At 43.6% G+C, this 23,634-nt stretch overlaps 2 protein-coding genes across 2 annotated transcripts in view; one reads left to right on the top strand and one right to left on the bottom strand.

The window, feature by feature from the left end:
- DYNC2LI1 (dynein cytoplasmic 2 light intermediate chain 1) overlaps positions 1-23,634 on the top strand; it is a 352,340-nt gene that overhangs the window by 116,816 nt on the left and 211,890 nt on the right. The gene's annotated exons all lie outside the window — the stretch shown is intronic.
- On the bottom strand, positions 969-22,469 carry LOC144761443 (uncharacterized). The gene is given in 8 exon segments (XM_078646811.1): positions 969-1,001; positions 1,003-1,462; positions 16,041-16,992; positions 18,838-18,945; positions 19,120-19,260; positions 19,415-19,513; positions 19,616-19,763; positions 22,416-22,469. Coding segments are annotated over 8 exon segments (1,995 nt in total).

The following is a 23,634-nucleotide window of genomic DNA, read 5'->3' as shown; positions in this document are numbered from 1 at the left end:
GCCGTTGTATTCGAAGGCCGTCGGCACTCCCTTAATTTTAGCGTACCCATCCAGGTAGTAGGGACTCACACGGTGTTCACCTCCCTGTAAGGTGTGGTGAATCTGTATGCCTTCTTTCTCAGAGATGTACATGAGCCATCGGATAGAGGGGGTTGAATAACGTTTCTGTTTGCCGTTATAGAGATCTGGAGGGACTAGAGCGATACTTTCTGGTTTTAAAAACAGGTGTTTGTAAATGGACATACACATGGAGGCCAGTGGGATGTTTTGAAAAGGGTTGATGTATTCGATCTCCTTTGGCGCCTGATCCTTCTTGGATTTCAAGGCCTTGCTTTTCTTTACCGTTTGAGGCTTCTTGGGTTTCATAGCTCTGACCGTCGTTGGTCTTTGAGGCTTCTTTGGTTTTAACAGCTTGACTTTCTTAGTCATCTCCACCACAGCATCTCTGAAGAGGTTGCATGCTTGTCGCAGGATCATTACATCCACCTGGCAATAAGTTTTCAACTCTGTTTTAAAATGAAACTCCTTTTCACAGTTTTCAGAGTACCATTGTTGAAAGTTCTCTTTCTCGGCAGGCATCATGTATTCAACCCCGTAACTGTCAGGAGGGGTAATGGGACCCACATAATCCTGGTTAGCCCAGGTATTAAAAAAGTGTGGAAAATAACCTTTACACCCGGGGAATCCAAAGGCTTTTGGAAGCTTGCTCAGTTTCATGGGTAAAAAATTCAAGGTGTCTATAAACCTTATTTGTAACTGGCCAGCTGTTAACAGCATCAGCTTGGAACCCTGAGTGATGAGGTCTACTTGTACCTTTTCACAAATCATATTTTGCAAAATAAAGAATGAGTCGTAGGCTTTTGAATTGTGGGCCAACATGGTGTACCCTTTGAATTCTGTTTGAATGAAGGTGTTAAGGAAATCACCAACGCACGTTCTACCTTCAAACTCCCAGCTGTCGTCGGAAGTTAGATGGTGTGCGTAAATATAGTTAGGCTGGTGTACTCCCGTCTCCTGCGTGCACTCTATATCAAACACGATGTATGCTTCGGTCTTGGTCTGGGGTCTGCCTTTAACCATGTAGCACTGATGGTTGGTACCAGCATCAAAAGACATCCGACACCTGGGGCATTTCATACCCCTGCATTTGTGATCATCAGGCACATACCGGCCACACTCAAAACAATCCATTTTAGGGCTGCATCTAGCAGCTTTCCTATGGATGTTCAAACAGTCTTGAGAGCGACAAAACATCTTACAGGTGCAACACCTCACCTTCGTGGTTGCGTCTTCGACGCAGCCATCCCTCTGGCACATCTTACAATGCATTTCACTCTGATGGCGTTCCATATTGCTGTATATGTGGTCGCAATGTGTACACACGTATCGGGCTCCCAGAAAACCTTTAAGGTTCAAGATGCTGTAAAAGTGGTTATCATGGTGAAGGACTATAGTGTAGTTCCTATTATCCCAATAGGCTCTGCGCATTGGAATAATACCTTCAATAGTATAGACCTAGGACAGAGGTTAACGAGGTCTTCTACTGACGATATTAGACTTAAAGTTTTTGGTTTTTGCCAGCTAGCTCAGAGTTCACTAGAAACTTTCTCGAATAGGCAAGGAGGAGTTTAACCTCCCTGGATAGACAAGAAGGGATTTAGTTTCTGACAACCATAGAACATGACAACTTTGCTCTCCCCTAATCAAGAGTGTATCTCTAGAGTCGTGTGAAAACAAAAGACAACTTATTTTACTCAGTCAGTTCAGTGCATTCTTAGTTTCACCAGATTGTAGAGAAAAGGAAGAGACGGGCGTGTTCAATAAAAGATGTTATTTATTGATCAGTCTCTTTTCTCGTACAAGAGAAATGAATCGATATTATTGCGATACTTATGGTTAAGTAAAGTGCATATAATAAAAGCAGAAGTATAAAATAATACTGCAGAAGCATTGATATGGTTTCTAAGCCATATGATATTTAAAACTGATAAAATAGATACATACATATATACATTTGACTAATCGTACTCAACTGGTGCTTCTAACCACGCCTACCCCGGTGTACCTGACCTAAGCCTAATACGTGGGCGGGAGTAGATAAGTAGCAGTTTAAGTTAAGTTTGTTTTGCCAAGTGACTGACTCAAGAATTCTCTGCAAGGGGTTATTCAGTTCTGTACCTGAGATCTAGAATGGTTGAGGGCTGGTATCTCTCGTCTCTGGTCTTGATATTCCAGCTGCCTGCGAGGGCTGCTTGGAAGCGCCGGAGCTGGATTTCTCGGCAGGGGAAAAGCAGCGTCTCGTTCTCAGCGCGTCAGGAAGGCGGGGCAGCGCCAGTGGGGTCCGCTCTGTGCTGGCCTCTTCGGCAAGTCTCGCTGCTCCGATCTCGTCACCACCGCGTGTGTTTGCTTAAGGCAATGTCGGTAATATTTATACCTGTAAGGTGCCGAGATTGACGTAAGGATGGACATGGATACGTCAATAAGGATGTCATATGAACGGGCTCGTTCGCACATTCTTTTGCTGAAGTTCTCGGTGAAATCAAAACAATGGCCGCAGGGATTTTCCCAGGTTGTCATAGGTTTGATTTGTTTTGAGAACTCCGTATGCCTTATCAGGGGCTGGGGGAATAGTGCTTGCCTAATTAGATGGCAAGCGTTATGACCTAATCAGATAACGCGTTCCTGTGCCGTGGTGTGGCTTAATCAGATAACGTTTTTTTGTACTGTGGGATGGCTGCTAGTTAATTATTAACCAGAACAGGGTCACTAATAGGGGGATCGATACAGAACCTATAGGAATACATCACACCCACTCCACGCAGCCTATGTCCATATTTACAAGATCTAGGCATAGTAAATATACTAGTAGAGCACGTGTATACCGTACCACCCCAAAATACATCCATATGCATTTTGAAAACATGAAATATACGCAAAGATATATATATGCACTCAAGCAGTATAACAATGCTAAATAAATTACGCATATTCATACATCATTATTAATAAAATATGAAAATTACACATGAAAATGGCTCTTAAGACAGAAGAAAAAAATGCGAGACCATTTCATCACAAAATAAAATATATTTGAACATGCCAGAGGGCAGCTAATGTCTCTAAAGTTCCTAAAATAGAATTTTAGTTCTCTAAGAATAGTTTCTACTTTAAGCAGAAGATAAGTGTCCCGAAAAATTGCAACATATTTTGGGGCCGCTGAAAAAATTATGTTCCGCTGTCCGTAAACTGGAGAAAAATTGTTCACAATACTTTATTATCAAAGTTGAAGGCCAAATTCAGGGTGTTGGGAGCGCCTTGTGCTAGCTTTCTCAAAAGCCATTATTTCTGCTCTGGTGAGAACATCATATCATTTAGACTCTCGAAAAAGCTGTCAACAGCTTCCTGTGAAAGTTCCATTAACTCGGAAAAAGATGTTACCATGCATTCATGAGCATGATTGCCTTCATTGATGTTTCGATCAGCATAGCTGACAGAAGGTCGTACCTGATCGATGCTGCTTTCATCTTGAACCTCACTACCCCTCAATCGTAGTGGTGAAGTCTCCACGAATGCCGTCATCAGGATTGGTAGCCGCTTGGGACAGCACAATGCATGAGCCGTGACCGGACCCAACAAAGTTTCTGCATCCATTGGCGCATCCGATTGTAGCGTCAGACAGGTGTCCAACACGCATTCTTCTCCGCATAGCAAGCACCTTAATACAGGTAAAACACAGCTTTGCCACATTGGTCTAAATGAAAGAAACCAAGTCATGTTCAGGTCTCTAAGCCGGGACAGTCCAAGGATTTTAGATATCCGGTCCCGGTATCCAATGGCTAGGATTGTTTCTTCCCTTGTCGCAGGTGTTTTGTCTGTGACACGGTTTGCCATAGCGAAATAACAGGATCAAAAATAGGATTCCTGCCACTAGTCCCAAAAGGAGAGGAAGTCCACCAAAGATGGAATGGACAAAGTCCGGAAAAATACCCAGAATGGCTTTAAATGGTGTTAAAGCCCCCGAAAACACTGTCTTAAATACATTTGAGACTCCACTGGTATCAGAAATATTTAAGATTTCGTTCAGGATTTCTGCGAAATGTATGGGGGAATTAGTTGATAACAATGAATGAATCTCTGCCGTTGTCCTTGCAACTTGGAGATCATACGTTTCTTTTGATGACGTGAGCCTGGTCGGCGTCTGAAGGAGCACTGTTTTCATTCTGCTTAAAGTATCAACTCGAATGGAAGCAATTTTCAAATTCGGCCATAACCTTGCCTCCCTGTCTGGCATTGCGCTGGGGAACAATACTCGTTCACAGCACATGACCTTCGCAGTCGTACTTATGAGATAAGGTATTCCGGGCACCAAGCTACAACATCTGCGGTCTACAATTATAATGTAACTCCCGTTCGATAGTCTCCTAAAGAATGGTTCTATTTGTGTCGCAGGTGTGCCTAGCTGGTGACATGAAAGGTTATTTGAGGACCCTTCACAGGCTCCGTGTAAACTAATACCATTACACAGAAGTGTACCGCTTAGTGACATGGCACAATTATTGCCACTAAGAAACACTTTCCGGCCTTTATTACTGACACAAGCATGTGAATAGGGCAAGTTCCATGTTGACTTAATGTACCCTTTACCCAATTTTTCGTACATGCCAGCCTGTATATATTTTTGGCAGTATTGAAACCTGAAAGTAGATATTGGAATATTAATTATTCCATGTATTATCCATTCACTGACAGGTCGTTCTGACATTGTCAATGGTAATCTCTCGAGTTTCTCAATGCTCAGGATTGTATAATCAGCACCCTTCTGTGCCATACTGATTTGTTTATCAGTAAGGTTAAAGATATTGAATAGTGACGTTGTGTTGATTAAACGCCAAGGCACATAGCCTGAACGCAGATTTTGTAACGTCCAGCCAAGTTGTACAATAGAACGCAATTGGGACTGACCGTGTTGTAACAACAGTAAGTCTTGCGATATTATGTCGATTGCTGAAGACACAATGCTGTCCAAAGAGTATATTCTGGAGGACAGAGTCATTAACCCATTGTCCACTACAGAAAGTGATTTTTCCAAATTAATACGGTCAATTTCCCGTATTCTCTCTGACGTTTCAATTTGAGTTATTTTCCAGGCTTCGTTATAAGCTGCATATACAGAGGCTGCTATGAAGCGTTTTTGACGCTGTTTGCGCGGTCCCATAATGAAATCACGCAAGTCAGCACCATCAGTAAGTAAAGTCAGGTGTTGCTTAATTTCTGCCAGTGTGGATGTTTGTAGCCATTGAAGGCAGAGCTTGCCCACACTGTACGTGGTAATTATCCCTGGGTGTTGTCTTTGGGAATATCTAGGGTCTGGCCTTGTCAATTTGAACCCCTGGATTTTGTTCAGGAATCTGTCTTGACAGTTATTAGTATCTGTGGGCCAGATCAACCACTGTTTCCAATCAGGATGTGTTCTGTTTTGGCTTAATATATGGTTTACGTCTATCTCCTCATCTAGAGATATATTACCGTTCATTGATGGCTTTGGAATAGACGGTTTGTTTAAGTCTTTGATTTTGGCTAGGCCAAGACAGGTAGTTTGTTGAACAGTGTCATTCAAAAATATAATTTGTTCTGGGATCATGCAGGCTCTAAACAATGATTCTATACCTTGTACTTGCCATTCCTTTGTACCCCAAACACTTTTTACTTCAACATTTTTGTCCCAGTAATCAAAACCAAATGTACTCATTTGCTCAAAAAATGAGTCTGAATATATCAATTTAGTGTTTGTAAGCATGGTCTTTGTACCTGTCTTATTTGATAATTTGAAATAAAATGTTTCTGCATTACTTGTGTTGAACCCTGAAAAATATGAATATTTGTCATAAAAAGTTCTTGAGCTACCTTTTGGAGGGGTTGCACAGTGTTCCCATTGATTATAATTTAAAACATTTCTAGGTTGTGCAGATTTATGCAGATAATGATTACTATAGTGATTATAGCAGAACATTTTATCATAGTTAGACGAACCCTGCAAATAATCATGTTTTGTAAATTTAGCAGACATCACTAGGTCAGACATCATATTATTAATGCTTTCAACGTCCCAATCATCGTCCTATCTCTCTCCTGGACTCCCTTGGCAAAGTGGTGGGAAGGGTTATGTTGGAGAGACTCCAATTGTGGTGCGAGGAAAAGGCAATCATCTCAGATCTCCAATTTGGTTTCAGAGCAGGTCTTGGAACAGTAGAGCAGGCACTTAATCTCAGTCTTATAATGGCCAAATACATGCATGCCAAGAAAGCTACGGTATACATGGTCTATGTAGACCTGTCTGCCGCTTTTGACTGTGTCTCACACTCTAAATTATGGACAGTCCTAAGAAAAATGGATATAGACCCCTCCCTATTGGACCTTTTGAGAGAGCTCTATTCCGGGGCCTCGGCGAGAGTCCGCTTTGGAAAGAATGGCGAGTTAACAGCACCGTTCGGCGTGGAGCGAGGAGTCAGGCAGGGTTGCGTTCTGGCCCCCTTTCTCTTCTCGCTTTACACCAACGGCCTGGAGGAAGAGATGTTGAGGGGGGCTCAGGACCTCCCAAAACTGAAACTGAGATCGATTCCAGCACTCCTCTACGCGGACGATGCTGTCATCCTGGCCCGAACACCCCGCGAATTACAGCTCTCACTTAACAGATATACCTCTTTTATGAATTCTTTGGACCTCAAGGTCAACGTAAAAAAAACGTTTGTCATGATCACGGGGGGAGTGAAGAAAGGCATAAAAAACATCTTCCTTGACAAACAACCACTTGAGACCACCACACAATACCCATACCTTGGGGTGATGATTGATGACAAGTTAACATGGAAACCAGCTGTGGACAATAGATGCCATCTTTTCAAACGTTCGACAGCGGCCCTGCAGTCCTTTTCACGAAAATTGGGAAGGAGACGTCCAGTAGAATTGCTGAGAATTTATAAAGCCAAGTGCCAGGCTATTGCTCTCTATGGAGCAGGACTTTGGGGTCACACAGGTGTTGAATCTCTACAGAAAATTGAAAATGAATTCATAAGATTCCTTCTAGTGACCCCAAAAGTCTCATCAATCTATGCCTCCCACATGGAACTGGGAATACCATATCTCCAGGATCTCATCAAAATCCAGCCTTTGCTCCTTTGGAGGCGTATCTGGGTATCGGACGCGAACATATTATCTCAGTCAATAGTGGCCGACACAATGTCACTCGCCCACTCTTATAGACTGAAGTGGCTCCGTTATATCAGAAATTTTTTTGCTGACCTTGGGCTCGAAAATTACTATCTCCAACCAGAGTCGATTGTCTCCCTTCCAAAAAAGGAGCTCATGGAACTTGCCCTGCGACACTTGGAAACATTAAGACTGTCAACTGACGCTGCAAAACCTTCAGTAATTCACGCGAACATAATCCAGCAAACCCTTGGCATCCAACCCTATCTTATCCTACAGAGTAACATTTATGAGAGGATGTTATTGACCAGGTTTAGACTGAATCTTTTCTTCAGACTGGTAGCCTTCCCCACAAATAAGGCCTGGGAACAAAACATGCCCCCATGTCCCTGCGATGGGAAATCAATTCAATCGAACATCCACGCTTTCTTGTTCTGCAAATTTTACCACCCCCACAGAAAACGTTGGATCCTCCCGATATGCAGGCGGTGGGGCCTCAGACAGTGCCGACCGGCATTTTACCGATTGCAATCCTTGGAGTCTGAAGAGGTTTGCTACCTAGTCCTAAACTTTTTAAAATGTATCATGAATCACAGAAAAAACCTCTAGCAACATGCAATGGAAAAAACTGACAACTTTAAAAAAAAAAACAACATTTTTCTCTTTTTAAACATGTGTATTTTTGTTGTCACTAAATCTTAAATGTCTTTTAAAACGTCTCTTTCAATGTATATTAATGTAACTGCCGATTGCTTCTTTTATGGTTTTCTTTGTGATTAACCGAATAAAGAAAGATTTATTATTATTATTATATCATCTAGAGATATATTACCGTTCATTGATGGCTTTGGAATAGACGGTTTGTTTAAGTCTTTGATTTTGGCTAGGCCAAGACAGGTAGTTTGTTGAACAGTGTCATTCAAAAATATAATTTGTTCTGGGATCATGCAGGCTCTAAACAATGATTCTATACCTTGTACTTGCCATTCCTTTGTACCCCAAACACTTTTTACTTCAACATTTTTGTCCCAGTAATCAAAACCAAATGTACTCATTTGCTCAAAAAATGAGTCTGAATATATCAATTTAGTGTTTGTAAGCATGGTCTTTGTACCTGTCTTATTTGATAATTTGAAATAAAATGTTTCTGCATTACTTGTGTTGAACCCTGAAAAATATGAATATTTGTCATAAAAAGTTCTTAAGCTACCTTTTGGAGTGGTTGCACAGTGTTCCCATTGATTATAATTTAAAACATTTCTAGGTTGTGCAGATTTATGCAGATAATGATTACTATAGTGATTATAGCAGAACATTTTATCATAGTTAGACGAACCCTGCAAATAATCATGTTTTGTAAATTTAGCAGACATCACTAGGTCAGACATCATATTATTAATGCTTTCAACGTCCCAATCATCAGCAACTGAGCTTGGTTTTACAAAGTCACTCAATGAGATCTTGATTTGATGTGGATACTTCAGGATTTCAACCGGACCATAGATTTCATAATCAGTATTGTCCCATGCTACCCCACCGGGTATAGGATTGGCTGTGAAGTTGACTGAAGAAAGTTCTCTTTTCTCGACGTGTGAAGACGTGTGTGGTTTGAGGACCAAGTTGATTTTCTGGCTTGCTGTGTCTATTTTAGCATATTTTCCCTCAATGAAGTGTCCCAAACATAGTACCATGATGAGCCAAAGTATGAGGATAAGTGCACCTAAGGCCACCCAGAATTCAATCCACGGTGAAATCAGATAGGTTTCTTTCAGATGTTGAAAAAGTTCCTTAGCTTTGTCTTTAAAGGTTTTTGTTGATGTTTGTTCCTTTGATTCACTCAGGTTTTCAGATGAATCATTAAAGTTGATGAAGTAACCGGATGCCGTTCTGTCTATTGTTCCTATTGTTTCAGGATTGCTGTTTGCTTTATTATTGTGTTTTGTTGCAGTAGCATAGTCATTTGTTACTTCATTGTAGATTGGTGTGTCTCTGCTAAATGTTTTTATTTGGGTTTTTAGAGGTTTAAGTTCCATAGCATTGTTGCATAGTCCTTGTTGTTGTTCTGTTGGCATTTCAAATGTGAGTAGCCTCTTAGATTGAACCTCTGTGTTTGTAGCAAACCTTGGTGTTCTACTACTTATCGGGAGTCCACTCGGCCTACTGTTCGTTATCGGCCACATGATTGTGGTTTTATCAGGTCGATTGATACAACTCTGTTCTCCTTTTTACCAGCAAGGGGCGGTAGTACTACTGATCTTGTCCCGTTGATAGACAAGACAGGAACTGCTTTTCTGTAAGAAGGCCCAAATTCCTTCTTTACCGCGATCTTTTCTCTGACTAGATCCCCGACTTTTGGAATCCAGACAGTTCTTGCTGGGACAGGTGGTTATTCTTCAGTGGTCTTTGGCTGTTGTTTCAACTTTATGTTGCTCAGGTCTTTCCTTGTTTCGTTTAAGTCCTGCAAAATAGCCAAACGATCTTTGATATCAAAGCTTTTTTCTTTAACCACTGAAGTCTGACTGTCAAGATCTAAGACCATCATTCTAGTTCCAAACAATAATTTGTACGGACTGAATCCCCTCAGAGAATTTCTTGGCAGGTTATTTAGACTACGTTGGACACTTATTAGATGTTTGACCCACCCAGCTCCCGAACCTAATACCTTCGCTGTTATAGATTGCTTTATGTCACGGTTTTTTCTTTCTACAATTCCGTTTCCCTCGGGATGAAATGGACAAGAATACCGCAATGCAATGCCCATGCTGGTCATGGCCTCCTTATAAGCTCTAGAGCTAAAAGCAGGACCCTGGTCAGAATGCAGCATGCCAATTGCGTATGTGCCGATAAAGACCCGCAAATCTTTTATAACAGTTCTGGTGTCAGCCGATCGCTGGGGCCACATCCATATGAATCTCGTGCATGAATCCACTGCAACCAAGATATATTTATAGTTACCATCCCTTTGTAAGGGACCACAGTGGTCCAGGTAAACACAGGCTAATGGTTTATCCGAGATTAGAAGGGGCGTCTGCGCTGGTCGTCTCACTGTTGATACTTTCATTTTTTGACATATTTCACATTCTAGAACATAGTTCCGTGTTTGTCTTCTCATTTGTGGCCACCAGTATCTCTGTTTTAATAACGATACTGTGGCTGAGACGCCAGCATGTACAGAAGCAAGTCCTTCGTGTGCCGCTATGATTAGTCCTAACCTATGTTCCATGTTTGGAATTGCCCTATCCCCCACTCCAGGGATTCGAGCAAACGGAACATTGTTTGTATCAGTTATATATGAATACTTCACTGGAAAGCCTTTCGGGAGTGTTTCTATCGAATCTTTTTCTGTAGCGCTGACAGCTTGCAATATGTCGCTGTCTATTTTTGTTTTTGACCGGGTGATGGCAGCTACGGAAGCCGTTTGCACAGCTGCCTTCGCGGCCTCATCAGCCAATGAATTCCCTGCAACGTGAACGCCATCACGTTGATGACTCAGTGTATGTATCACGTGAGTCTTTGGCAGTTCTTTTTGCAAATGAACTACTTGTTCCCAAAGCATTTTATGCTTGATTGTGCCTCCTTTTGCATCCTTAAAACTATTCTGAAGCCAGATCTGCAAGTATTCATTGTAAGACTGAACGCAATAATACGAATCGCACACTATGAGTGTGGGGAATTCTCGATCGGTATTTTCAAGCGCCATCTTGAATGCCAGTAGTTCAGCTCGCTGAGCTGTACAATCTCCTAGAGATTGTGTTTTAGTGACCGCTGGTTTAAATTTCCCTTCGTGCCAGCGACCTTTAACAATCGCGCACGCAGCACTGTAAGCTTGTTTACCCCCCACTGCGGGTTGTGCTGATCCGTCTGTATATATTATACAGCCGTAATGTTCTAGAGGCAGAATTTCGATTGGCGGAGGACATTCAAATTCGTATTGGAGAAATACTTGTGTTTTTAAGTTGGGATCAAATTCGTATACCACGTCTGTTGCAGCAAGAGAATTAGCCCACTGTATCCACCTTGGATGGAGTGCTTTAGCATTCGGAATGCTTGCCTTTGTTACCGCCTCCAGGGCTGGTATCGGTGTCACGATGATTATTCGTTTACCTTGTGCTAGGGCCCGCTCCTTTGCTACAGCAGTCTGTACCGCGGTCAGAATTTTTTCCGTTGGACTAAATTTCATTTCAGCCTTTGTGTACAAGTGTGATTTGTATGCAATTGGTACCTTTTCTCCCTCATTAGAGGTCAGGTATGTGAATCCGCATCTTCCTGGGATGACTCGAATCACAAGATTGCGTGTGTTGTCACGTGTTTCTAATTTTGTTTTAATTAACATGTCTGTTTGTAAAGATCTCAAAATTTCTGTGTGTTTTTGAGTCCAATTGATTCTTTTAAAATCTGGTTTTATTAGATCATAAAGGGGTTTGATCCTTTCTGCGTAATTTGCAATGTATGTTCTTCCGAAATTTAGGAAGCCTAGAATTGATTGTAAGTTTTTTAGTGTTCTAGGAGCTTGGAGTACCGCACATTTCTCTAGGAAATTGTCAGCCAGGCTTTTGCCTTCACTTGATAATTCATATCCTAAAAACAGGACTGTTAGATGGGCAATTCTTGATTTTTTAAAGTTGAATTTGTAACCCTCTGCTGCGAACCCAAGTATTATGGTGTTCACTCTCTTCAAGTGAGTATCCAAGTCATCATCTGTTAGGTAAATGTCGTCGACATATGATAATGCCTCGTCATCGTATGTTTGTAGTAATTCTGTTACTCTCTTTGAGAATAATCCTGGGCTGTTCTTGTGCCCCTGGGGTAAACGGCAGAAGCTTTTTTGCGAGCCATTTACCGAGAACGCAGTCAAATATCTGCTCTCTGGTGCTATATTTTGGCAAAAGAACCCATTAGAGATGTCTAATGTTGTTTTGTATTTTTTGCGCACTATGTTATTCATTAGTGCAGCACTATGCGAGTTTTGCACTGCAAAGGTTTTGCAACATGAGTTAAGGTGTCTGTAATCCAAAACTAGACGATATGAGTTGTCTGGTTTGGAGACAGGAAACAAAGAATTGTTCATTTGTGAGGTGCAAGTTTCAATCACCCCCTGGTACTCAAGTTGATCTAGGATCTCTTTTACCTGTTTTTTAGCTTCTTGCTTAATTGGGTACTGCCTCTGTGCAGTAGGTTGTGATTTTAACTGGATTTTGTGGAGAGGAGAGTCCTCATCCCATCCTACATGATTTTTATATAAAGCAGGAGCTTGAGCTACTGCCCACTTTCTAGCAAGTGTATATTTTTTATGAATTGGAATTTGATTTGAGAAGGCAGGCATAATTATTTCTTCGCCATGAGGGCACTCCCTGACAAACTCGGGTGGCCAGTCTCGTTCAGCTAGAAGTATGTCATAGCCCTGGGAGAGATTATCCCAAAATAGACCCCTTATTTTTCTAGTCTTATCCCCCTCTATACGTAATGTTATTTCATATATTTTGTGAGGTTTGCTAACTCTGGTGTCTGCAGTTTCCACTTGAATATATTCATTCGTGTCCACTGTCTCCAGATGATTCATAAGGACTTTGCGAGCTATGCTCACTTCTGCTGCGCTGTCTAGCATTGTCTGAGCCCATTCTCCGTTTTTCAGCTGTGTCCTCAGTATTCTCGGCATTATTGATTACTTTAATACTGGCTACCTTCTTTTTTGGAAATTGTAACTTTTTATTTGGATGAGCAGGTTCCTTGTCTTTGGACTTGACGTGCTCTTCCCTGTGTTCTGATCGTCCTCTTCTTTCCGATTTCTGCGAGGAAGTCTGAAAAGATTGAGAGGGACATGTATCAATATCTTGATATCTATCAGGTTTCTTTATATTATCCCTATTTCTAAGGTTGTATTTTTTCCCAGAGGGCTCACTTTGGGGAGACCTGCGTCCTTGGTTCGGAGATCTTTCTCTCCGCCGAGGAGACCTTCCTCCGGACTGGAATCTTTTTTCTTTAGAATTGGATTGTTTGTTTCCATCCCAGCTCTTTTTTTGAGTGTTTAAATTATTTTTAATAAATATCTTTTCAGGACTTTCAATCAGTTGAGGTTTTACCGGTATTCCACCCAGACTATCTCTTCCTAGTTCTTCATAGGATTTCTCTATGATTCTGGCAATTTCAGTTGGTTGGTCTGCTATATCTGTCTCTTTTAACCTTTGGCGGATCGCCACGTTTGCTGCTTCTCCCTTTATGTTGGCTAATAATATAGCCGAGACCTGCTTGAAGTCCTTCAGTAATTTCATACCGAGAGTTAAAGCGGGTTCTGGACCGTATTCATCTTGAATTTGTTTTAGCACATCTGGTATTACTGACATGGATGGTACACCATGTGTTTTTGTGTATATGGAAGCAAAGACTGTACCCCAAGTGTCACAGTCTTCCACGTGTGGTGCGATTCCCATTGGAAGACAGATAGTCAGAATCCTGTGTTTTTCTACCGGGGTGGTGTCTGGAAACACCGCCTCTATTTGAGTGATTTTTTGTGCTAGCCAGAAGGGTATTTGTTCCCGTTTTGCGGGTACTTTACCCAGACAGGACTGTATGTTCTGTGGTGTAATTTTATTTGTGTTACCCTGATGAGGGTTCAACTGTGGAATTTTAACTGCTGGTTGGACTGTTGAAGTCCGCATTACATATTGGACTCATTGTCTATGAATTTTGATTAGTTGTTTTAGCTGTATTAAAAGCTCTGCTGCAGGCATTTCTTTAATGTCTGGATGTGGTGTATATCCGGCTAGGACCGGCCACGTTGCTCCTGGTCTACCTAGTGGACCGAGCCTGGTGATGTGATTATTATGTTTTAGGGCGCCATGAAACAAGAGCAGGTGCTCTTGGAATTTGAGTGGTATTTCCACCTCCTCGAAAGGAGTGTAGATATCCGGTGGTTCCTCTATTTTATAATAGTGGAACTCTTTTGTTACAGCGTTTGCTGCTGGAAAGTTTATCCATAAATAGAATACCTCTGTCTGCCGATATTCGTGTGCCTCAATTACGAATATGACTGTACCACCTCTCGATGTCAGTCCATTTTCTATAAGTTTTAGGGTTATAGATTTCTTTATGTTGACCGGGATGAGTATTGCATTTAGGTCATTTTCCAGCAGAGTATTGTCTGCTACTGGGAGTTCAGCTGCTATTCTAGCTGTCTCACTTTCTTCATCACTGTCTATCATTTTACCGACAGGAAGGTTATTCTGTTTGTTTGCAGATCAGGTTTCTATGGAAACAAAGATTAGATGCACAATATTTTGGAACAGTGTATCCTTCAACGTTGACTAAACGAAGAACCATACATAGGAGTCTCCTCCTGCGAGGTTTGGCGGATATGACCTTTCACCCACTCCAGACGTCTTTGGAGTATTATGGGAAAAAAGGGGTTCTGTGTGAAAAAGCACGACTGAGTTACTCTAATGTCTTGCGTTAGTTTTATCGCCTATCCAAACGTTTGGGCGCCATGTAGTGTAGTTCCTATTATCCCAATAGGCTCTGCGCATTGGAATAATACCTTCAATAGTATAGACCTAGGACAGAGGTTAACTAGGTCTTCTACTGACGATATTAGACTTAAAGTTTTTGGTTTTTGCCAGCTAGCTCAGAGTTCACTAGAAACTTTCTCGAATAGGCAAGGAGGAGTTTAACCTCCCTGGATAGACAAGAAGGGATTTAGTTTCTGACAATCATAGAACATGACAACTTTGCTCTCCCCTAATCAAGAGTGTATCTCTAGAGTCGTGTGAAAACAAAAGACAACTTATTTTACTCAGTCAGTTCAGTGCATTCTTAGTTTCACCAGATTGTAGAGAAAAGGAAGAGACGGGCGTGTTCAATAAAAGATGTTATTTATTGATCAGTCTCTTTTCTCGTACAAGAGAAATGAATCGATATTATTGCGATACTTATGGTTAAGTAAAGTGCATATAATAAAAGCAGAAGTATAAAATAATACTGCAGAAGCATTGATATGGTTTCTAAGCCATATGATATTTAAAACTGATAAAATAGATACATACATATATACATTTGACTAATCGTACTCAACTGGTGCTTCTAACCACGCCTACCCCAGTGTACCTGACCTAAGCCTAATACGTGGGCGGGAGTAGATAAGTAGCAGTTTAAGTTAAGTTTGTTTTGCCAAGTGACTGACTCAAGAATTCTCTGCAAGGGGTTATTCAGTTCTGTACCTGAGATCTAGAATGGTTGAGGGCTGGTATCTCTCGTCTCTGGTCTTGATATTCCAGCTGCCTGCGAGGGCTGCTTGGAAGCGCCAGAGCTGGATTTCTCGGCATGAGAAAAGCAGCGTCTCGTTCTCAGCGCGTCAGGATGGCGGGGCAGCGCCAGTTGGGTCCGCTCTGTGCTGGCCTCTTCGGCAAGTCTCGCTGCTCCGATCTCGTCACCACCGCGTGTGTTTGCTTAAGGCAATGTCGGTAATATTTATACCTGTAAGGTGCCGAGATTGACGTAAGGATGGACATGGATACGTCAATAAGGATGTCATATGAACGGGCTCGTTCGCACATTCTTTTGCTGAAGTTCTCGGTGAAATCAAAATAATGGCCGCAGGGATTTTCCCAGGTTGTCATAGGTTTGATTTGTTTTGAGAACTCCGTATGCCTTATCAGGGGCTGGAGGAATAGTGCTTGCCTAATTAGATGGCAAGCGTTATCACCTAATCAGATAACGCGTTCCTGTGCCGTGGTGTGGCTTAATCAGATAACGTTTTTTTGTACCGTGGGATGGCTGCTAGTTAATTATTAACCAGAACAGGGTCAGGAATAGGGGGATCGATACAGAACCTATAGGAATACATCACAGGACATATACTGTCTTGTGCCCCGGTTGTAAAATACTTCCAAGAGCCGTTGTGATAAAGAACTTTCACGGTCACCGAGAAATAGTTTTCAAATAGACTGATGTCACCAAAACCGACCAGACGGTCTGGAGGTATTTCAAGAACCTTATGGGCTTCAGACGCTCTAGCCAGGATGACCGCGTCGGTGGTGTCGCGCCCCATCAACAACCCAGCGATGCTGGCCGCAAGACAAGTGTTGGCTGTGGCATTGTTAAAGTCGAGCAGCCAGCGCTGCTTCTTACCTATTATCTGGCTGTATAGCACGCTCTTTAAAGGGCGGAAAACACCCCCCTCATGACCCCGTACAATGAGGGCTATTACTCTGAAAGTGCCAAAGGCGACTAGTTCAGCATTGCTCTGTAAAAGCCGCGACAGGTTTTCTAAAAAGCCTACGGCGTCAAACACATCTCGCGATGCCCTTCTGGTGAACAGCGGACTATCAAAACCCTGCCCCTGGAAACGTAGCTGGAAAAAATCATTGGGCCCCACATCGCGTAACAACCTTTCAATGAGCGCTTGCACCGCCTGATGTATAGCAAAAACACCGTGATCGGTGGACGTTATTCGGTGTAGGTTAGCAAACCTAAACTCCTCGTAGTGCTCGGTGGCCCTAAATCTCTCCACATTACGCCTGTAGCTTCTAACGCTCTCTAAAAAGACAACCTCTGAATCCTCATCTTGAGGGGTTTGACTTTCTGGGGAGCTTGTTGCGGTATCATTTTGAGGGTTCTGGTTTAGTAGGGGATCTTGTTGTCTTTTAAAGCGCCTTGTAGCACATATTCTGGCTTTCTTTAGCTTCCTGATTAAAAACAGGCGTTGTTTAGCGCTATTGGCCCACTTTTGTTTTTTATGGGGCCCTGCTTTTCTAGGTTCCAGACCCCAACCTATCTGAGCGGTATGTACTGTACCTATGTGTGGAGTGTTTGTTGAGGCCTCTGCTATAGAACCACAAACCGACTCCTCTAAGGGTTCCGGTTGGGGTTGTGTTGGGGCTCTAACACCAAAACCCTTCAAGGGGCCACCCCTAGGGCTGGCCTCTCCCGCGCAAGTGTTCTGGTGTGTGTCTGGTATCGCGGTATATGATTCGGACTTGGCTTTTGAAACAGCATGCCTCTGTTTGCGGTGTTCTATACACTTTTTATGACTGTTTAAGCGTAAGAAACGCAGGGATTTTGTTAGAACTGTTTGGACCTTACGGGTATATTTTGAGGTGCGTATTTTACTAACCCCGGGGGACTGTCGTTTCTTTAGGAGCTGGCGGCGTCCTAGTCACGGCTGTATAGTCCCTATGTCTGATCCTGCTTCCTGACAAGTTTGGAGGATCACTCTTTTACAGAGGTCAACCCTTTGCAATATCTTCTGTTGTGCCGCCACCATGGGTCTGTCACAGCTACCCCCCAACGCCCATTTTAAGGTTGCGGTGACCGCTTGGCGCTTTAGTTTTCTGACAGCCAATTGTATATCCTTTACATACGCATCTAGTACCGGTTTTGGATTTATAGAGTCATATTTTGGAGGGTTGGGGGTGAATACAGGGCTTGTGTGTGTAGCAACCTCTAACGCGCCTGGGGCCTCTCTAGTGTCTTCAAACCCCCCACCATTCTGTAACTGCGGGCCTGGGGGGATCATGGAAACAGGGTCCCAGTGCGATCACCCCGGGGCATTTGGGGGCGGGATCATACTAGATGACCCCACCATACTATGATTGGACCATTCGCCCGACCCTGTACTATCATTAGTGTATATTGCTGGGCTGGTTGGGTCCTAAACTCCCTGAGGGGGTATAGGGGACATAAGAAGGGGTGCGTGTAATTGACTGTCGCAATAATCAAGGGTGCTATAAGCTAATGCCCTATCGTAGGGTTGGGGAGGCGTAGGTGTAACACACATTTGCAAAACCACATTGCTGTTGTTAGAAGGGCCCTCGTACGCTGCTTCTGAGGTTCCCTCAAGGCTATCTACCGTTCCACCTAATGGTCGCCCCTTTTCAGACACTTTGTCCCTAAAAACGGATGGAGCGCCTATCAAAGTTTTTAGGGTTTGGTCTAGGGGACACGCCTCTGCATGATTCGTTAGTTTGTTTGAAACTCCAGAAGGTTTCATAGGCGGATGAGGGGTCTGAGGTGTAACAGGCTTGCTTAAGGGGACCTCAGGTGTTTCTACTTCTGACACTTCTAACCTCTGCTTATTCTTAAGATAATTTCGTGAAAGCCTGCTGACTTTAGGGGTTTGTGGTTGTAACAGAGTTTCCGCAACAGGCGTCGCTGTCGCTGGGTCCTTAGAGAGCACCGGGGTAGTGGGCTCGCTCCCCTGCTTAACAACATTGTTTAAAAATAGATCTAAAGGCGGCGTCAGGGGTTCAGAAGCCACATGTTTCTTGCTGAGGTCTAAGGGACCTTGTTGGGACATGTGAACACCCTTCTTCTTCTTGAGGTTTATGGGCCCGGTATGGGGTACGGGTTTCATCTGCTTTTTGTTAAGGACAGGCTTGGTTGTGGCGAGCTTCCCTTTTGATGCCTTGCGAGGTTTCAGATACGCTGAGGGGTTTTTACACAAAACTGGCTTTACAACGGCTGGGGTTGTGAGCACTACTCCACGGTTGACACCCACCCTTGGTAAAATAGACTGTCCTGTAAAAGGGTTCAACAGTTTGGTGGTGGGCTTGATTTTACATTTCTGAGATGTCCCTGTTCGCTGGTGTATATGGCTGTAATAAGAACAGAGTTTATCCTGGCGAACACGCCTACTCACACCTTTTGCTGTAGGCCCCTTGTTCAGAACGATCTTTGTGATATCCGTCAACGGTTTCGTAGTTCTCTTAGCCTTATGAGTATCAGCGCCGATGTTCTTTTGAGCTGCTCCTAGAAATGTAAAATAAAAAAATATATATATTAGAAACACGCATGAATCTCGTATAAGATGCTTACACTGCCCTCCGCAGGACCCTGGTACTCTAAGTTTGAGGCCACTTTGTTTTTGAGAGAATAAAACTCAGAGAGTTCTTTTTTGTTTCACACCCTTTTGTAAAAACACACCTTTTAGATGACTTTTCCCAGATCCTTTCTTTTTCACAGGTCCATCTTTAGATGCTGTAGCTTTCCTTTTCACAGTTGTTTCTTTTGGGCGTTGGGGCGACTCTTGCACAATCACGATGTCCTGGCGTGACTCAGGGGGACCTGTAAAGAAAAAATAAGCACATTTGTAGTATAAGCCAGACCTTAGCAGACCCCTCTGAGGAGCGTTCCTATAGTTCGCATTTGTTTTTTAGGGAGTACTAGACCCGTCTCCCGGGTCTTAAACCTCTGGAAAACCACCGCCCTTTTAATTTACCTGTAGGAAGGGGATTAGCCTGTGCACTCAGCGACGCGTCTTGAGCCGGGGGTATGCGCTGTAGTTCGTCAAGAATCCGTTCTAGTTCGGGAGTCAGACCTATAAAAAGTATACATATGTGAGAACACATTAGGAAAGCAGGGCTTCTAAGATACAGGTGTGTGCAGTAACTCGGAAGTAAAAATCTCTAAATGCATATACCTGCCTCTATGGTTTGCATTTGCGAGTCTGTGAGGATTAATTCCTGCAGGTCAGAGTCTGTGAGGTTTAATACAGGAAGGTCAGAGTCTGTGAGGGTTAATTCCTGTAGGTCAGAGTCTGTGAGGGTTAATACAGGCAGGTCCTGCGCCTGGGTTAAATATATAAAATGAAAAAGCGGATGCTTTAAAACACACCTCATAAACACGATGTTACAGTTACATACATCATAGAGAAACACATATCACACCTTGAAAATCAACACATGAGTATTAGCGTTTACTTGTGGGTAGCTGCATAAAACAAACAACCAGCGACTTTATGCGTGCATATAATATTGAAAAAACACCCATTTAAAACCTTTGACCATGCCTTCAAAACTGACCTAAAACCTCCTCCTTTAACCACCTCCTTCAAGGGCACTTCCTAATTTAATTCACACCCTCTCGATAATCCGAAGGAAGACCTGCCATTATAGGGAATTCTGTTCTACGTGCCTATAGAAGGGCGATACTAGGGGTTCTGCCATTTAGTGCCGTATTATACCTCTACTTGTACTTTGTACGCTTTTGTAACATGCATACGTCACTTTTCTCATGTAACTCCCTGTTTGCTACCTCTTACATTTTGTTTGCTATAGATACATGCACAAGTGCCACCATTGACTACGTAATGTTTGTTCTTGTGCTTGAGGGCCCTCCATATATTGCAGTATTAAATCCTCTGTTTACTTTGTACGCTTTTGTTACCTGCACACGTCACTTTTTCCTCCTATAATGCACCGTTTGCTACCTCTTGTATTTTGTTGGCTCACGATTGTCATTATTGCTTCATTCGATGTAACGTTTGCTTTTGTATTTTGTTCACTTGTAATGTTCTCATGTACCAGTTTTGTTCCTATTGTGAAGCGCTCTGACACCTTCGGGAAAACCTAGCGCTATATAAAAGCGCATAAATAAGTAAATAAATAAACTTCCCCTCCGGGATTGCTGTGGTAGGGCTAGCCCCTTCAGTGACATCATCGGGACTCCCCTGATGTCACTGGAGGGGCGGGCCCTACCACAGCAGTCCCGGAGGGGAAACATGCAGCCGCCATCGGGACCCTCGAGACCACCGCTATCCGCCCCAACCCCCAGAGCCGCACCTTCCACACGCGTGCTCTGTGGGGGCTTTGTTTTCTTTATGGTTTTTTTAAATGGGGACCTTGGGCACCCGAGGCCACAGGCACTACACCTCACAGCCCAGGAGCTCCGCATGAAGCACAGTGGGCTCCAGGGGCTTGACTTTATTATTATTTTTTTTTAAATGAGGGCATTGCGCCCCAGAAGCCCCCACAACCGTCGCACACGCCCCGGAGCTCGCATGGAGCACCGCGGGATCCGGGGCTTGAATTTTTTAAAAACGCTGCCACACCTCCAAACGCGGGCACAGGAGCCCGCCAACGCCGCCGCGCAGACCCACCGGAGCTCCGCATGGAGCACAGGGGCTCCGGTGGTGCTTCAATTTAAAAACGGGGCCTAGAGCCCAAAAGTAGCACAAATGGGCCCGGAGCCCGCCAACCAGCCTCAACACCCCGGAGCCCCCGGCATGTAGCACCACGGGGCTCCGGAGGTTTCATATATTTTTTTTAAAAACAGTGCCACACATGGCCCGCCAACACAACATGCCCCGGAGCCCGTAGGGAGCCTGAGCGGTGCTCCGGGGCTTTATTTGTAAAACTGGGGCATGGAGCCCTAACCCCGCAGCACCGGGGTCGTCGGAGCCCTCTCCACAACCGCCGCACATGCCCGGGAGCCCGCATGCTGCCCAGCGGGCTCAGGGAGCATTATTTTTTTTAAACGGGGCCTCACGCCCCACCACGGACCCCCGAGGGCCACACTGCCCCAAGGCCATAGGAGGCCCACCACCACGCCGCAAGCCCCTGGAGCCACGCATGGAGCCCAGCGGGCTCAGGGAGCATTCATTTTTTTTAATGGGGCCTCACGCCCCACCACGGACCCCCGAGAGCCACAAGCCCATAGGAGGCCCCACCACCACGCCGCAAGCCCCCGGAGCCACGCTTGGAGTCCAGCGGGCTCCGGGAGCATTATTTTTTTTAAACGCGGCCTCACGCCCCACCCCGGGCCCCGGAGCAACCACCACCGAAAGCCCTCGCAGACCCACCGGAGCTCCGCATGGAGCACAGGGGCTCCGGTGGGGCTTCAATTTTTAAGAACAGGGTGCCTCGAACCCCCCACGCCTCCAGGGACACATGGAACCACCACCCCAAAGCGGCAGAAGACACCCCAAACCAGTGCCAAACCCCAGGGGTGGGTACTTAAACAGTTTATTATTATGGCTAAATTGTTTGGGTTTATTTTAGCTGTCTCTGGGGTCTCTAAAGCAGTAGGCATACATTTAATACTGGTGCTAGACACTGTTAAGCCTTACAACTACAACCGTATTCTGCAGACCCCTCTCGTGACACTAAGCCGTCTACCCCACACCCATATTAAACATTAATTAAAACAGCCACACACCATACATTAGACAACCTTTAAAAAAGACACCCTTGTTTATATTAAATACAAGCCCATGTTGATTTGCATTGTTTAAAAACTCCTCATTACAGCTGTGTTTCACAGTCCCCATTATTCATATTAAAGAACATAACACAGATCCTTAAGCATTATTTGAAACAATGTGAGCACCGGCCTCTATAGCTAAAAAAATAAACATTTTAAAATGCAACTCTGTTCACTTAAATGCAACTCCATACATTAAATAAAATCAGCATACACCACCCAGCCCCTTATTTATTTACCTTCCTTAAGTTGTCGCAGGCAGCGTTAATCTGGGACAAGTTGCTCTGATCCATTATTCCCTTTAATCTTCAGGGGCTGTTGGGACTGTACCACTGCAAATCGCCAATACGCCCTTCCAGAAGTGTGGCCTCTGTATGTGCTTTGTGTTTGAGACCTGTATTTGTAGAGGATTTATACTTTTGAATGGTCTGCTCATTATACATGCAGCCTTTGTGGAGGGGTGCTCCTAATGGGTGACAATGCATTGATTTTGCGGCTTCATTTCCTGACACAGGCCCTGAGGACATACCTTTGAGGCCCTCTTACCGGCGCTTTAAATGGTCCTATGGGTCATCCTTTTGCGTTCATCACATCTTATCACGGTATCTGTGGCTAATTACATTTCACGGACTTTAAGTTGCTGGCCTTTGTGCTCATTTTGTCCTGGGCCGTAATTATCTTTCTCTTCCAGGGGATACTCATTAATAGTCATAAGCACTGAATTATCTCCGCCCATGAGCGGGAACCCGGAACACATAACAATATACATATATATGTGTAAATATATCAAAAAGTACATTGTACTAAAATAATTATACACATATACATGTATAACAACCATAATATGCAGCCTAACATATACACATAGGCTAATAAAGCCAACCTTACACACGTTCTGAAGCATGAAAATATGCTAAATATAAATGTAATAAACAGGCATGAGCCCAAAATGCATTTCATAACCATGAAAAACTTTTATTTTCATCAAAGAACCTGTTGTAAACAGTTATTAGCCTAAAAGGCTGCATATGAAAAATTGTCTGTGTACAGAAAATCAGACTGGCACCCTGCCTTTACGGCCCCAGAGAATCTGCACACTTTGCCTTTAAGGCCTCTAGTAGAACTCTGTTCCCATCATGCACCACAGGTGACAGTTAGGTCAGTTCTTTTTTCCGGCTTGTTCTGTGAGGAACCTGGAACTTGAGCTCTGCTCATTTGTAGTATTTTATTTATTTATTTATTTATTTATTTATTTCCATTTATATAGCGCATTATCACCCCAGGGTCTCTAAGCGCTTGTACAAAGGAAGGCCAGTTCCACCAATAACAAATGTCAGACTTACAGCACACCCCATGCTTCCCGGAAAAGTATTGTTTTTAACATTCGGCGAAAGAGCAGAAGATTGGGCTCCTTCCGAAGGTTGGTTGGGAGTTTATTCCATGCTGCAGGAAGCAGAG

The sequence above is a fragment of the Lissotriton helveticus genome, chromosome 6, assembly GCF_964261635.1.
Source record: "Lissotriton helveticus chromosome 6, aLisHel1.1, whole genome shotgun sequence".
In the NCBI taxonomy this organism is placed as follows: Eukaryota; Metazoa; Chordata; class Amphibia; order Caudata; family Salamandridae; genus Lissotriton; species Lissotriton helveticus.
Note: the sequence above shows the minus strand (reverse complement) of the source record. Positions and strands in the feature narration are given on the sequence as shown.